Raw genomic sequence first — 14,275 nt, forward strand, 5'->3', positions numbered from 1 at the left:
CTACAAGTTTTTTAATAATTTGAACTACAGTAATCTCACAAAAATTTTCAAAATTTTTAAACTATACAGTTTAAAATATCCAAAAATTTACACATTTCAAAAAATTTTTCTACAATTTGTATAGTAAGTTTTAGACAAATACTCAAAAAACTCACTTGCTAAACAGGGCCTTCGTATTCTCGCAATAGTGAATCTTGATATGAGACAATGATCAAATTTTATTGATTGAAATTATACTGCAAGTTTTTTTTATTGAGTTTGAATGTTATTGAATATAAAACGCTGTTCAATCTTGACTTAATTAGTTAGCGAATCAAATTTGAATGAACTCTTATCAAGTCAGAGCTCATAAAATGCTGTTCAATCTTGATTTAACTAGTTAGTGAATGAAATTCGAGCGAACTCTTACCAAGTAAAGTTCAACTCGAATATCAAATAATTTGATTCATCTTTTAACTCTATTGATTATTGTCCAACAGGCCTCTAATGAGTTTTTAAATTATGTTAGAATCATAGTCGCTTGACTTGCATGTAACTTTTTAGTTTGTATGGGCCGAGAAAGTTCTGGATTCTAATTTTCCAGAAAAAAGTTTAAACAAAAAAAAAAAAAAAAACCTTCTATGCTCCTACTACATGTTTTAGTCAAACCTTAAGCTAACTTCAGAAAGCGTGGTTCTTTTGGGGAAAATTACCACGCTCTCCGTGAGACTCGTATAGTCGTTTTCTGGATCACTCGTAATACGACCGAGAAAATCCCAGACCCAAAGACAGAGTGAGAGAGAGAAGAGATGTCGTCGCACGCGCAGCAGCCAAACGATCCAAGGCTACCGTCGGCGGCGCGGCCGTACAAGGCTCGGGTCGTGGCCCCGCAAGATCTCCCCATAGATTACTCCGGTTTCATTGCTGTCATCTTCGGCGTCTTCGGCGCCATGTTCAGAGTCAGTTAATTTCTCCCTCCTTTCTCTCTTGCATACTGATCTGTTGATCCGATTTCTAGGTTTTGCAATTTTTCTCTGATATCTATAATAATAAATGCAAAATATTGGGTGATTCATTGTGCAGTACAAGTTGTGCTCGTGGCTAGCGATTATATTTAGTGCGCAAGCCCTAGCTAACATGAGGAATTTTGAGAATGATTTCAAACAGATCTCCATGGCCATGATGTAAGCATTTCCATCTCTCTTTCTCTTTTCCCTCTCATTATTATCATTAATTGCTCATTCCTGCTCCGAAGAATCTATGTTTTAGTTGCTTAGATTAATGCGTTTAATCGCTATTGGTGCCCTAATTTGAAACTACTCTTGGGTTAGACACAAATCTGGGAATTTGTAAGATACTATAAAATTTTTTAGTTTCCTTAAATATGTTTCGTTGCTTAAGTTGCAACTGAAGTGGTGTAAGTGTTCAAGATATTTCATGAGCAGCATCTGGATTTTGCTCTTGCGTTGGGAAATTACTAACTAGGATACTTATGTGAGGAATGTGTTTTCTGCATGAATTGATATGTCAGAGTGAGTTATATGGTCTGACATGGTTTTCAGCTTATGGTTTTAGTTGCTTATTTCTTGTTGCTTGCGAATGTTTTGCTCTGGTATTTTATGCGTTTGCTGGGGTTTGTGTAAGTTTGATTCATTGAGTTACTTGGAGGTTGTGGGATGTCTTGGTGCAAGTGTGACAGCGCAGCTTAGTTTTACTCCTAATTCTTTTGAGTTCCTTTTGAGGAGTAAATAATTAAGTTTTGTGACTGGACACAGGCCGACTTAAAGGTTCTTTAGCAGATTTTCATGATTTAGGTAACAATCAGTTTATACCTTTTGATGGGATTAAGTTCGAGGAAAGCAAAAACTTCGTTGTTTTTATTTCTATAAGAGATGAATGATACCAGGATTGTGAAATTTTTTGATATCGTCTTTGGTTTCTCCATGAAGTTTAGTAGTCTCTCCATGATTGACTACAAAATGACTAAAATGCTGAATTATAGAATGAAAACCAGAAGTGATGAATATCTTGGTGAAGGTAGCTAGAAATTCAGACTTGGTATTAGTGTCCCTAGCATCCCCAGCATCTACATTGATAACCTGATTAAGCATACTAAATGATTTTAGGATGATTCTCATACTCCTGGCAATGTTGTTAAAGGATGTAGCGTTGCTAATAACTGATACCATATCTCAGGTTTTGTGGTAATTAACATTTGCCAGTGTGTGCTGTTGTTTAAATTTGCAAATTTGATCGGTCAAGATAGTATTGTTGTGTGATAGAGTCTCAATTTTGTTTTGAGCTTTATTTTGGTTATTGTTTATAGTGTGTGTTCTTTGTTGTAACCTAACCCTGCTGGCATACCTATCCCTGCGTTTGCCAATTTACCTAGGTTTGGCATCATGGGCTTGGTGACAAACTATTTGGGGATGGGACCTAAGGCAAGCACAAAACGATGAAATCAGCTATTGCAGTTTCAACAAACAATTCCTGGAAGTGGTAAAGACATCACTCACTCTTTGGTTTTGTGGGTTAAAAGCTCTACATTCTCTTGCTTTCTTTTGTAGGGTGGGGGTGCATCAACCCTTGTATGTTTTAGTTGCTATTTTCCTTGGGGGAACTTGGAGATTTCTTTAATGGCCTGAGAAAATAGAGGTTTACTGCTGATGTTTGATTAAACAAGTAACAGGGAGGTGAAATTTTAACTTACCTTGATAGTGGTATTAGGTCTTGCTACGTTACAGTCTGTGTTTCTTATTTTTGTTTTTGTTTTATGTGAGGTTACTCATGGTTTCTACATCACAAAACGGGGTGATATTTCAAACCAAATAACCTAGTGCCACGTTGTGTGAGTTATTTATGAATGTGAACAATTGATGATTATATGTGGAAATGAGGAACTTTCTGCAATGGAATTTGGTGGGACATTTGTATGATCTGGGAAGGCGACGGATTGAGGATATCATTACCAGCTTTTTACATTTTATCTTGTTGGAGAATATTTAATGATGAGATTCTTCTTATTATTATCACTCCAATTGAGTCAGGCGGTAGTACAAGCATGGTTGTATCATCAGGTTTCTTTGTGAATGGTGAGTCAATGGTGCCAATATGAGATACCGTTAGAGAAGAAGAAGCAAGATATTAGTTACCTTTCAATTTTGTTCATCTCTTTAAATCAACTAAAGTTGAATTAACGTGGACTTTGTGAGTTGTATTATGAATCACCTCAATTGATCATGAACTCCACTTGTTCCTCGACGGGTAAATGCTACTGTAAACCGTTTTCCTTAAATCACGGTTCACTTTGGGACCTAGAACAGATATTAAAATGGCCAGGACAGGATTTGTACGAATCTGATCCACTAATCATCTCATCTAGACTTGGATAAGCGATACAAAAAAACTGTAATACTACAGAATTGCTGATGCATTGAAGTGACAACTTGAAGCGTGGTTCATGAAATTCATCACGCATGCTTCATGCTGTCCAATCCAGAGATGCAACTTGCAACAAGTATTTCTTTGATTATTAATCGTCAGAAAATAGGAGCGCGACTCTCTTCACACACTTGTGCCGCTCCCATCCTCTCGCCATATTTTGTTTACATCGGCTTCAAAGAGTCAATGCCTTACTTGAGTGTGAAAAATTTAGGGAAAATGCATGCTACTAGTGTGTCATTAGAATATGAATTAATGTTGGCAACACTGAATGTATATATATATATATTAATGAGTTTGAATATATGACTCGTGTGTAAAATTTAAAAATAAATTAGTATTAACTGTCACGTACTCATGTTCCTTAATTTTACACTGTCAAGTAGCAGATATTAATCCAACAAAGTATATTATCAGTGTATGCATTAATATAATATGCATAGATAAATCTGAATTTGAATGTAAATGCCTAGTTATGCCCTCAAGCGTCTACGTTGAATACATAGAAGGTGGTGTATGAAGGATTAATTTAAAGAAAATTTATTGATACAAAATCTATCCTACTCGCCGTCTAATGAGAGAGATCCAGCTGTGCAGAGTTTTCCAGCAGCTACTAATAATAGGGAGGTCTTCAGACTTTAGGGAAGCAAACAGTTGAGCAGGTTTTTTGGCCAAGTTAGGTGCTGAAGCTACAGAATAGAAGACTTCCTTTTGTTTCCTGTGTACTATTTGGATTTCTCATCTTTTGAAAAACAAATTTTCATACACAATGTTACAGTAATATATAAAAAATAATTTTTTTAAAAATATCACATCCATACAATATATCAAAAATAATTTTAAATATATAAAAAAAAAAATTTACATTACTTTCTTATTTCATTTATTATCGCCACATATCATTACCACACTTACCCACCACTGTTACCCATTCCCTCCCTTCTCCTCTTTCCTCTCCCTCCCTCTTTTTCTTCCCTTCCCCTTCCATCCCTCTTCCCCTCGGGAGTTTCCTACCACAACCTACTCCTCCCCTTCCCCTTTCCCCCCAAATTTGGCCATGACCAGATCGTGACCAGAAAAACTATGATCTGGCCACGATGTCATAACCAGAGCCCTCGATTTGGCCTCGGCCAAATCTGGAAGTGGGGAAGGGGAGGGGTGAGGAATGGGGGGGGGAGGAAAGAGGAACGGAGGATGGGAGGAAAGAAAGGGAGGAGGAAGGAGATGGAGGAAGAGGAAGGGGGGAGAGGAGGGCGGAGGAGGGTGGTGGCGGTAGTGAGTAGTGGTGATAATTTTTAAAAAATATCATTTTTAAACTTTAAAAATACTTCAAAATATAATAAAAAATATCACGAAAAATATTTATAATAAAATTTTTTTAATATATATTATTATAATAAAATATTTTTAAAATACTTTGAATCCAAACGAAGCAAATTGTCTAAACACGTTAAAAAATAATAAGGAGAGGTACCAATGAACAATTGGCCACCGTCTACTTTAAAACCAACCCCCTTCTCTTGCTGACTCGTGTTCTCATTTGGTCCTTGCTCGTCCTTTATATACCCGACCAATGAACATAGCCAGGGATTTACTCCCCATTGTGCCCAACTCTCCGGGCCTAAAACTGTCACAGAAACCTACAAAAGATATTTCCACAGGGGCATTTCTGTAAAAACAGTAGAATTACCTAACTCAACCACAACGACCACCACTGCCAGACGAGCTGAGCACACCAACTCAGTAGCAGCAGCTGGTGGCGAGAGAGATCAAGTGACGTCATTCAAAGTACACATGGCATCTTCTACCACTGACGCCGCAGACGACCGAATCCCTCGTATTGCATCTACTATTCGGGTCATACAAGATTTCCCAAAACCCGGGATACAGTTTCAGGACATAACAACGTTGTTGCTTGATCCCAGGGCTTTTAAGGATGCTATCGATCTGTTTGTTGAGAGATATAAAGACCAAAATATCAATGTTGTTGCCGGTCAGTTGCCTTCTTTTCTTTTCTTTTCTTTTTTTCTTTTCTCTTTGCTTTGTCGTTTCAAATACTGTTTCAGAGTTTTGGTACTTATTCCTTTGTTGTCAAGTCCTGATTATTTGTCGTTTTCTTTTTATGGATGGTTTGCCTTTCAGTTTTTGTAGTTGACCGTTTGCAGTTCTATACATAATTTGTAGTTCATGTGGGATTTTTAAATTTTAGGAGTAATGGGCTGTAAAATGAGTCCTACAGGAACTAAGTAGAAAGCATAGAGATTTTGTGCACCATCTAGAAAAAAAAACCTTTTTGATAGACAATTTGGTTTAAATGGCCAATTCTGAGGAAATCTTGTTATAGACTAGTATAGTCTTGCTGCATAATCTGCGTACTTTACTGGCTGCTACACAGGAATAGGGGAGAAAGACCTCTATTTGGGGGCATATTTATCTCTATTTGCCTGCTGTTTATTCCCCACGCTCGTCTATTGTACCCTTTTTTTTTGGAAAATAAAGGGTACAAACATTGCTTTTAATTGATGATTCAGGTCCAATATGATAGACAATATGAACTGGTTGTTGATTCAGATCTTGTTTGGATCATATAGGTTGAAGGTTGTTCTAACCGTGTTATGTGTAACTAAAAAAATGTTAACTTTGGATCATTTCTGACGTGCTTTTCTTTCAAGTTGTTACTTTATTTTTTGAAGATTGCCTGCATTATGCTTATTGCGGGATCTCAACGAGTCATTCACTGGTTTTTCTGGATAGTCATTGCCATATATGTCCTTTTCACTTTCTTCTTTCATTTTTCTCATTTAAATGTATTCCTTCTTTGCCTGTGTCTGCATTGCTGCTTCATATTTATATCGTACATTCGATACTGATGGAAAACAATTATTTCAGGTATTGAAGCACGAGGTTTTATATTTGGCCCTCCTATTGCCTTGGCTATGGGGGCAAAGTTTGTTCCCATGAGAAAACCTAAGAAATTGCCTGGTAAATCCTTGATGCTTTTGTCCTCATCCTTTCTGTGATTACTTTATACTGATTTTTTTGATATAGTTGTGGAGGAGAGCATAAATATGAAGAAAACAAAAGACGAAATGAATTAAAGATCCAGAAATAGAGGAAATAATGGCTTTCATTACCTTTTTTGTCCCTTTGTATACTTTTAGGATTACTATAATTACTGTTTTTTCAAGTCTGCAACATGGAATTAATAGGAATGTTTACTTTTCTTCATTTGTCTTTTCTGAATTGAGAGTGTATCTTAAGGAGGAATAGGATATTTGACAACCTTCAAATATTCGCAATTGGACTACTATAATAATCAGAGGCATATATTAAACTTAAAAAAAGAAAAAAAAAGAAAATGAAACATGTAAATAAACACAATTGTACAAGTATGTTATCCAAAATGTATAGAGACCTATCCAATTGCTTATAAAATATTTATGTCATTATGTATTCTCCTGTATGACAACAAATTATAGCACTGAAGTATAATATTCCCTGTGCAAATTTTATTTAACTGATTTTAGAGCAAGTCCACCAAGAGTTTGAACTTGATAAGGTCAGAAATTTTATCTTCTTTATGCTGCACAAGGACTAAAATATCATTTGTGAACACATCACTTGGAAGGATAGCTTTAGTAGAATGCTTAGTTCCCACAGACATTTCATGTAGTTCACATTCTATTTTGTGGTTTCCATCTCATCCAGGTGATTGGAGTATCATATCCAAGTTATATTTGTTATACAAAGAATTTAGGATTCTATGTTATATCAAAGTTATATTTGCATGCACTAGTCAAACATCATTTTATGATGCATTTAAGTTTCTCCATGTCTGTGGGAGAATATGTTCTTTCCTGTTATTACCATAGCTGGAAAGGTTTTGGTTATGTTTCTCTGTGTGCCAATATCTCCATGTTTCAAAACCTTCTTTTGAATCATCTTCATACCCTGCTTATCAGCGAAATATGACTATTATATAGTTATCTGATTATTTAGCTTTGTGCTATTCCTTTGAGGCATTTTCTGTAATTGACCTGTTTTTTCTGCTGCAAATAATCTTCTGTCTAATGCAATCTTTCAGTTTGTTTGTTATCCATGTTTGTGAATATCTTATATTAACATCCCCTGACTATAAGCTTCTTAAAACTGTGTTTGTACCATATAACGATCGAATGGAGATGGAATGTCTTTTCAGGAGAGGTTATTTCAGAAGAATACTCTTTGGAGTATGGTACAGATAAAATGGAGATGCATGTAGGGGCTGTACAATCTGGAGAACGGGCTCTGGTAGTAGACGATCTCATTGCAACTGGAGGAACACTAAGTGCTGCAATCAGGCTACTTGGTAGTTGCTACCTTCATAAAAAGCTGGGATGGGCTTTAAATTTTTTTTCCCACTTTTAATGTTGCTTTCTTTTCTTATCGGGTGAATGTAACTTGGAGCCCATTGCAATAATAAAGATAAGAGGTAACTATTCCCCTGCACTGAAGGTTTGGCTTTTCCTGGGACAGGAGGGGAAGGGGTGGGCAGAATGAATTTTCTAGTTATTTGACACGAATCTACTGACTGAAGCCCTGCCAATAGGCTAAAAGTGAGAGTTTGTAGTGTTTGTTATTTCTCAAAATGATTGGTCACAAAGGGATGCTTTTTTTTTTCTTTCATTATGTGCTCGTTTTGCTTGGACAACTATGCTCATTGGAGATATGGTCTTTGAGAGTTAGGAAACATGAAATAGATTTTTGGGCTATTTAACTTATTGTTGTTCATACTTCATAGTATCATAACTTGGATCTTTGCATGCTTCATAACAATGTACGACCACTTCATTAAAAAGCTTAACTTGGTAGAATGGTGATAAACTTGTTCAGTTTTGCATTCTAATGAAAAGAAACACTCATTTGAAGTTTCTATCAAAATTATACAGCGTTGTTTCTGAAATATGGTGACTGTCATTTAAAAAATTGTTCAACAACAAATGACATGTTCGATGGTAGTATACCTTTTGGCTAGTTTTTTCCCTGTAAAAAAAATTATTCTTGTCATTTAGGATTTCCAATGTTCAAATGTAGTTTGCTTTTCCTTTGCAGAGCGCGTTGGAGTTCATGTTGTTGAATGCGCATGTGTTATTGAATTGCCCGAACTCAAGGTATGCAACTTTGATAAAATCCAAAAATATTAGCTGTTATTAAGCCATTGCCAGCTTAACGCATTTTGAGACGACAAATTGCTTGGGACTTGCAATTGAATAGACACAGGGATCTTGAGAAAAATACTATGTAGATCCGGGTGTGAAACTACTTGTCTTCCTGTAGCCTGTTAAATCAATGACTGCTTATGTGTTCTGTAACTTCAGAACAAATTACTAGTCAGTATACCGTTTGAACACATCTAAACCTGTTAGAAAGGGGTAACAATAATATCTACAACTCTACCATCATGCCTTGTAATTGTGTGTGGAAAAGTTTACTAGGTTTGCACATCCTGGTGGTACATTGGTATTGTAAGTTGGTCATCTTTTCATGCGGTACAAGCCTACACCACCGTACAATTAGGTTTTTAAAAGTAAATGTATGAACATCAGATTATAGTATAGTACCTATGAACATCAGATTGTCACTGTATATTGGGGTGGCACTCTCTGCCATAGTGCTTGTATGTTATTGACCAGGGTTTTGGAAGTTTCTTAGTTTCTACGTAATATAAGTCAGTGGCAGAAACTACTAATTTTGTTATGGCTTTTGTCTCTTTGTGTACTCTCCTTGCTTCTTGTGTACCCTAATTCCAGTGTTATTAATCTGTTGATGCTGCATTTTGTTCAACTGTAGGGTCGGGACCGGCTAGGAGACAAACCACTTTTTGTTCTTATAAGTTGAATTTGGTCTGGGAAGCTGTCATGGAAGAGCAATATGGAAGTTTGCTTCTGATGTAATAAATTAGTTGTAGAATTAATAAGGACATAAAATTACTATTACAAGGCAAGTGAATCTTGTTTCTGAAGTGGGTTCACTTTTTCGTATTGATTGGTGGAACACATTAAAGCTCGAGTTGGCTATGACCGGCTGATGATTTTTATGCGGCATATCACGGGAGAAGGATGTTTGACTTTCGAGTCTTCCTACTGGTGTTAAGACGATAGAACATCCTTTTCATTGTTAATTTTGATCAAATTATACTTGACAATCAGCTATGCAATCTTTCTTTTCTTGGCACCGCTATAGAAGATCTCTCACTCGGTGTGATTGTGTGTCCCTTTTTGTTGTGCAATTGTTTCTTGATTGTTCTTTTGTTCATTTTTTTTTTTGACATTTACAAGGAATTGTTGGAGAATGAAGCCTGGAGGTCGGCAAAAACTGGGGAAGTCAAAAGTGTATGGGGGGATCGCAGCCCCCATCTCCTGCCCCTGTAGGATCTTAAGACCCTCCATTTGGCAACCAGACGGAGAGTTGGCTGGCTGGTTGCTTCTTTACTTCTTTTTTTTTTTGTTTCCAACAAGCAGAACACACACACACACACATATGTATATTATGTCTGTGTGTGTGTGTGTTTATGACACACGCACACATGATAATATAAGAGCTAATTATAAAAAGGAGCAACTGCCCTCATATCCTTTTGTACGGATTCTGTTAGCCACACCGGAAAGTTTCTTTCCCATTGAATGTCATTAACTAGCCTAATTACATAACTTGTTAGCGTATGACTGCTTACATTACCTCTTCTAGGTACAGAAGTGAAAGAGCAATGTTCAAAGCTCAGGCCCAGTTCTTCAATGTCCTCCAGGATCGTAGCAATTCTGGTGTTCTGGACATTGCTTGCTTGGATCTTGTCAATGGCTTCCTTGAGGTCTGAATGTAGTTCTATCTTACTCCAGCCTGCCTCCTTGCCATTAGTAAAACTAGTCTACCAGTTAAAGTTTCCTCTATTAGTGCCTCCCCTCTCTTCTGCTCAACTATACCCCGTGCTCTAATCTAATGAGTTTCCCAGTCCAGTTCGTGGCTATGATTCCTTTTCCTGACCTGATCATTCGTGCCAAGATGGCTGCATCTGTGTTGATCCTTATTGTTCCTTCTTGAGGTGGCTTCCACTCCCATTGGTTTTTGGTGATTCTCCCTCCTTATCCCTCGCATTGGCTGGTTGCTTTTTTCAGTTCTAGCTATTGGCATGGGAAGGGATGAAGAAGATTAAAGATACAATCAAATATCTGTGACTAACCCCTCTTCTCCTCTTTTCTCTTTTTGCCCTTTTTAGAATAAGGGAGGAAAGAAAAAAGGTAAAAGTGTATTCGATTCAACAACAGTTGCGAGACCTGGGTTCAAGTTCGAATTCTAAATGAATATTAATAGTAGAAAAATGGGTTTAGAATAAGAACAAAAAAAATACTCGTCCAAGGAAAAGGCATCAAAATTAGAAAAATGTATTACAAGATATATAACTGAAAAATAAAATGCTATATTTCGATTTGTAATAGAGTTTAGAAATTTTTGTATTCCTTATTATACTATGACTTTCATACCCTACACAATGGTCATTGAACAACTTATTCTAGTTCAAGTTTACCGGCTTCGAGGCTTCAACTGGTAAAATCTTTGCAGCCTCCAAAATTTTGCTTCGGCAATTCGGTTGCGAATGGACGCCATACAGGTCATTGAACAACGTTAACCAGTTCAATAAACTGATTCACAAATTTACAGAGGCTTCATCTGGTGAAATCTTTACAACCTCCGAACTTTTAGCGTAGCCAGCTCCTAAAAAAAATATGAATAGGCGGTGCTAATTCTGACGGCGTACCTACTGCAGTTGACTTTGTCCCCAAAAAAAAAAAAACGCATTTTAGTTTGACTTGTCATTTGCACTGCGTTGACATTTTTCAGTGTCAAACAGGGGGTTCCACCAACGGGAAAATAATGCATCTACATACTACAGATTCCAATTTCCAACAGTTTCCATTTTTAGCAAGGGTTAAGTGTTTTGTTTTTTATGATCGTATCAAAATTGGTTAAGGGTTTTTAAATTCCGGTTTTTTAATGAAAAATCGATTTGCAATTGCACCACACCTTTCTGATCATTGCCCTTCATGCTTCCTGCTCCTCATCACTCCTCTTCTTAAATTTTCCTTAATGAAAAAGGTTTTTCTACTCCACCTTTTCTCCCCTTTGGTTTTTAATGAGGCTCGAATGCTATATGGTGCTACACATCTGAAACTCCAGTAGAATGAAAAGAAATAGGTTTTGTATATGAATAAACCACTGAGATTGGTTCATTGGTCAGTAGAGTACTTTTAAAGTTCTTCCGACTAAAAAACATTTTATATATGAATAGCAAAAACTGTTGGAAAGAAAGAAATAGAGAGCAATCAATTTTCAAATTTGTAATGATGAAAGTTTTCATCATTTTCTTAAATACATTTTTCGACCCAAAAAATAAATAAAGGTTGGTGTCTCCATTAAGATTGAGGAGCTCCTAGACAGGATATTTCATTTCTATTTTTCCCCGAATTTTTTCTCTTTTTCCCAGATTTGAAGATATGTTACTTAAAAAATTATTTAGTCAAACTTTTGACGTGGCGTTGGTGTGTGTGTGAAGGGCGAAGACCTTCTCATACCATACAGACTATAGTACTATTATTGGTACTTCAGTAGAGTTGACTAAGCAAGCATACCTGCAGATATAGCTGTCTTGATGTTGCCCGGGAAGATGACCATTTCAACTTCCTTATTACACCGAACCAAATGGTTCATGATTTTGTATCGAGTAAGTTCAACAATAATAATATTGCTTAGCTCATCCGAAATTTGAACCAGCTTAAGATGGTTTTAGCGGCCTTCTTCTTTCATACATATTTTGCAAGAATGGTTTAACATCTTCTACAAAGCAGACAGACACCTCTAATATTGCATTATAATCAATTCCTGTTTTTCCGAATCATAATGCATCTGGGGAACCTCAAATTGCAGTGCTCTAAATAACGTTTGAAACTGGGCAAAAGGCAGAAATGCAGGAAGAACAAAAATAGTGCTGACTAGTTGAGGCATGATACAGCCCCCGGGCAGATCGACTGGTTTCCGTAGTCCCCTCTTTAGGGGCAGCTCATTGGTTCGACCCCCGAGAGAGCTAACGCGCTGTGAACCTTGGGGCGGGGCTCTGACAGCCGCAGGAAATTAGTCGGGCCCAATGGTTCCGGACACTCCTGTGTCGAAAAAAAAAAAAAAAAAGTTGAGGCATGATACACAAATATGCAAATGCAGTATTAACAATTGACGTTGCTTCTTGATGAAACATGGAAGAAAAAATGAAGGAAAAATGAGCCATTTTTCATTTAGTTTATGATATTTGAAGGCATGACTCGTTCCTGCAGTTCTCATTACGAACCAAAAACTAAGAAAGACATGACAGTAATCCAAAGTCAAATCCTCCAATAAGCTGGATGAGTTGAAGAAAATGTAATGATGATTTGCATCCATTGTACCATTTCTTTGACGCGTGCTGGGACTCATTGAGCTGTACTTTCAAGTAAACATGCATTTATAATTGTGGGTTGAAAATTAAAAGCACTATCCTCTCAATAAATTATTCGGTAGTTATGAATTATGTGTTGCAATTCTAAAATAATGCTCCTAGACATTTGAGCTTAGTTGTTTTTACACTTTATGCAAGTCAACCAACAAGAATATTAAACTATTCTTTACACCATCTAGGGCTGACTTGGAACTTGAAATGGTCCCCTTTTGCCTACTCGTTTAGTTCATACTAATAAACTTATCTTTTCTATTTTCTGTTCCATTATTTCTTGCCTACTTCTCCAAACATGCATCTTATTTTAGCTTAAACATCGAGTCAGTTTCTTTTATATTGAATCTTGATCTTGTAGAATAAAGATATCACATACTATATGAAGTATGGAAGACTTTTTGACGCCCAAAGTCCTATAATTACGTTTCAGAAGAACTGGGATAAGCTTAACTAACATTAAGTATGGTTTAATTAAGGATATATATATATAATCCTATCTTTGCCTCTAATCATTGGCAGAATTATGAATTCTGCACTAGCTTAATCTTAGTTCAACTCCTACAGTTAGAAAAGACGTGGCCAGAAGGCATTATTATTTTTACGAGTGCCATAACAACCAGAACAAACTTGTATTGTTGAAATATTGTATTTCATTTTACAAAGCTATACCATACTTAAACAATGAATAAGTAAAAGAAAATAGATGGCACGATAATATACTTTATATAAAAAATACAAAAATAAAGAATCTATTATCTCTTTTTTATTTTTTTGAGGAATGGTTTAAAATTGTGTTATGTAAGACCTTTTTTTTTCCCTTTTTGAGGAATGTTAAGTATGACTTCACAATAGTCGCATGTCGGCAACAGGCTATAGTTTGGGCTATTTGAATCTAAAAGTCGAGTTTTCTCATGTAACTCAAGCACCAATTTTGCAAACAAAGATTAAAAGAAAAAAATGAAATAAAGACTCAAAAATGAAAAAGACAGAAATAAACATTTTCTGTCTCAAATTCTAAATACTATCACCACAGCAGCTCATTTCCTATTTCCTTCACACATAATTAATAATGTTATGCAGGCTACAACCTTCATAACTGTTGATTAAGTAGAAAGGTCATTAGAGATGATATGGATACTAATAATTAAAAGTTGACAGGTCCTGAATTGCAAAGGATGTGAATCCATTATTAAATAAAACTGCTCATGACTAACCTTATTTGGTGGGCGCAATGACGCGTCTATGAAAAGAATAAAAATATGTGTCTTCAAATTAAGTAGCCAATTTCTTTGAACTAATGTTGAAAGTGTTTGAAATCTTCGCTAATCGCAAACTAACAAT

General features: G+C 36.2%; 2 protein-coding genes across 2 annotated transcripts; both read left to right on the forward strand.

The window, feature by feature from the left end:
- Window positions 1-690: 690 nt before the first annotated feature.
- Window positions 691-3,007, forward strand: LOC113749001 (protein Asterix). Its single transcript, XM_027292619.1, has 3 exons — window positions 691-938; window positions 1,063-1,163; window positions 2,372-3,007. The coding sequence occupies exons 1-3, from the start codon at window positions 789-791 to the stop codon at window positions 2,436-2,438; spliced, it is 318 nt and encodes a 105-aa protein (XP_027148420.1). The 5' UTR covers window positions 691-788; the 3' UTR covers window positions 2,439-3,007.
- A 1,981-nt stretch (window positions 3,008-4,988) lies between these two features.
- Window positions 4,989-9,673, forward strand: LOC113749360 (adenine phosphoribosyltransferase 1-like). The gene is made up of 5 exons (XM_027293061.1): window positions 4,989-5,413; window positions 6,310-6,402; window positions 7,619-7,768; window positions 8,512-8,570; window positions 9,250-9,673. Exons 1-5 carry the CDS (start codon window positions 5,215-5,217, stop codon window positions 9,295-9,297), a joined length of 549 nt encoding a protein of 182 aa, XP_027148862.1. The 5' UTR covers window positions 4,989-5,214; the 3' UTR covers window positions 9,298-9,673.
- Window positions 9,674-14,275: the final 4,602 nt, after the last annotated feature.

Source organism: Coffea eugenioides, chromosome 10 (genome assembly GCF_003713205.1).
Source record: "Coffea eugenioides isolate CCC68of chromosome 10, Ceug_1.0, whole genome shotgun sequence".
In the NCBI taxonomy this organism is placed as follows: Eukaryota; Viridiplantae; Streptophyta; class Magnoliopsida; order Gentianales; family Rubiaceae; genus Coffea; species Coffea eugenioides.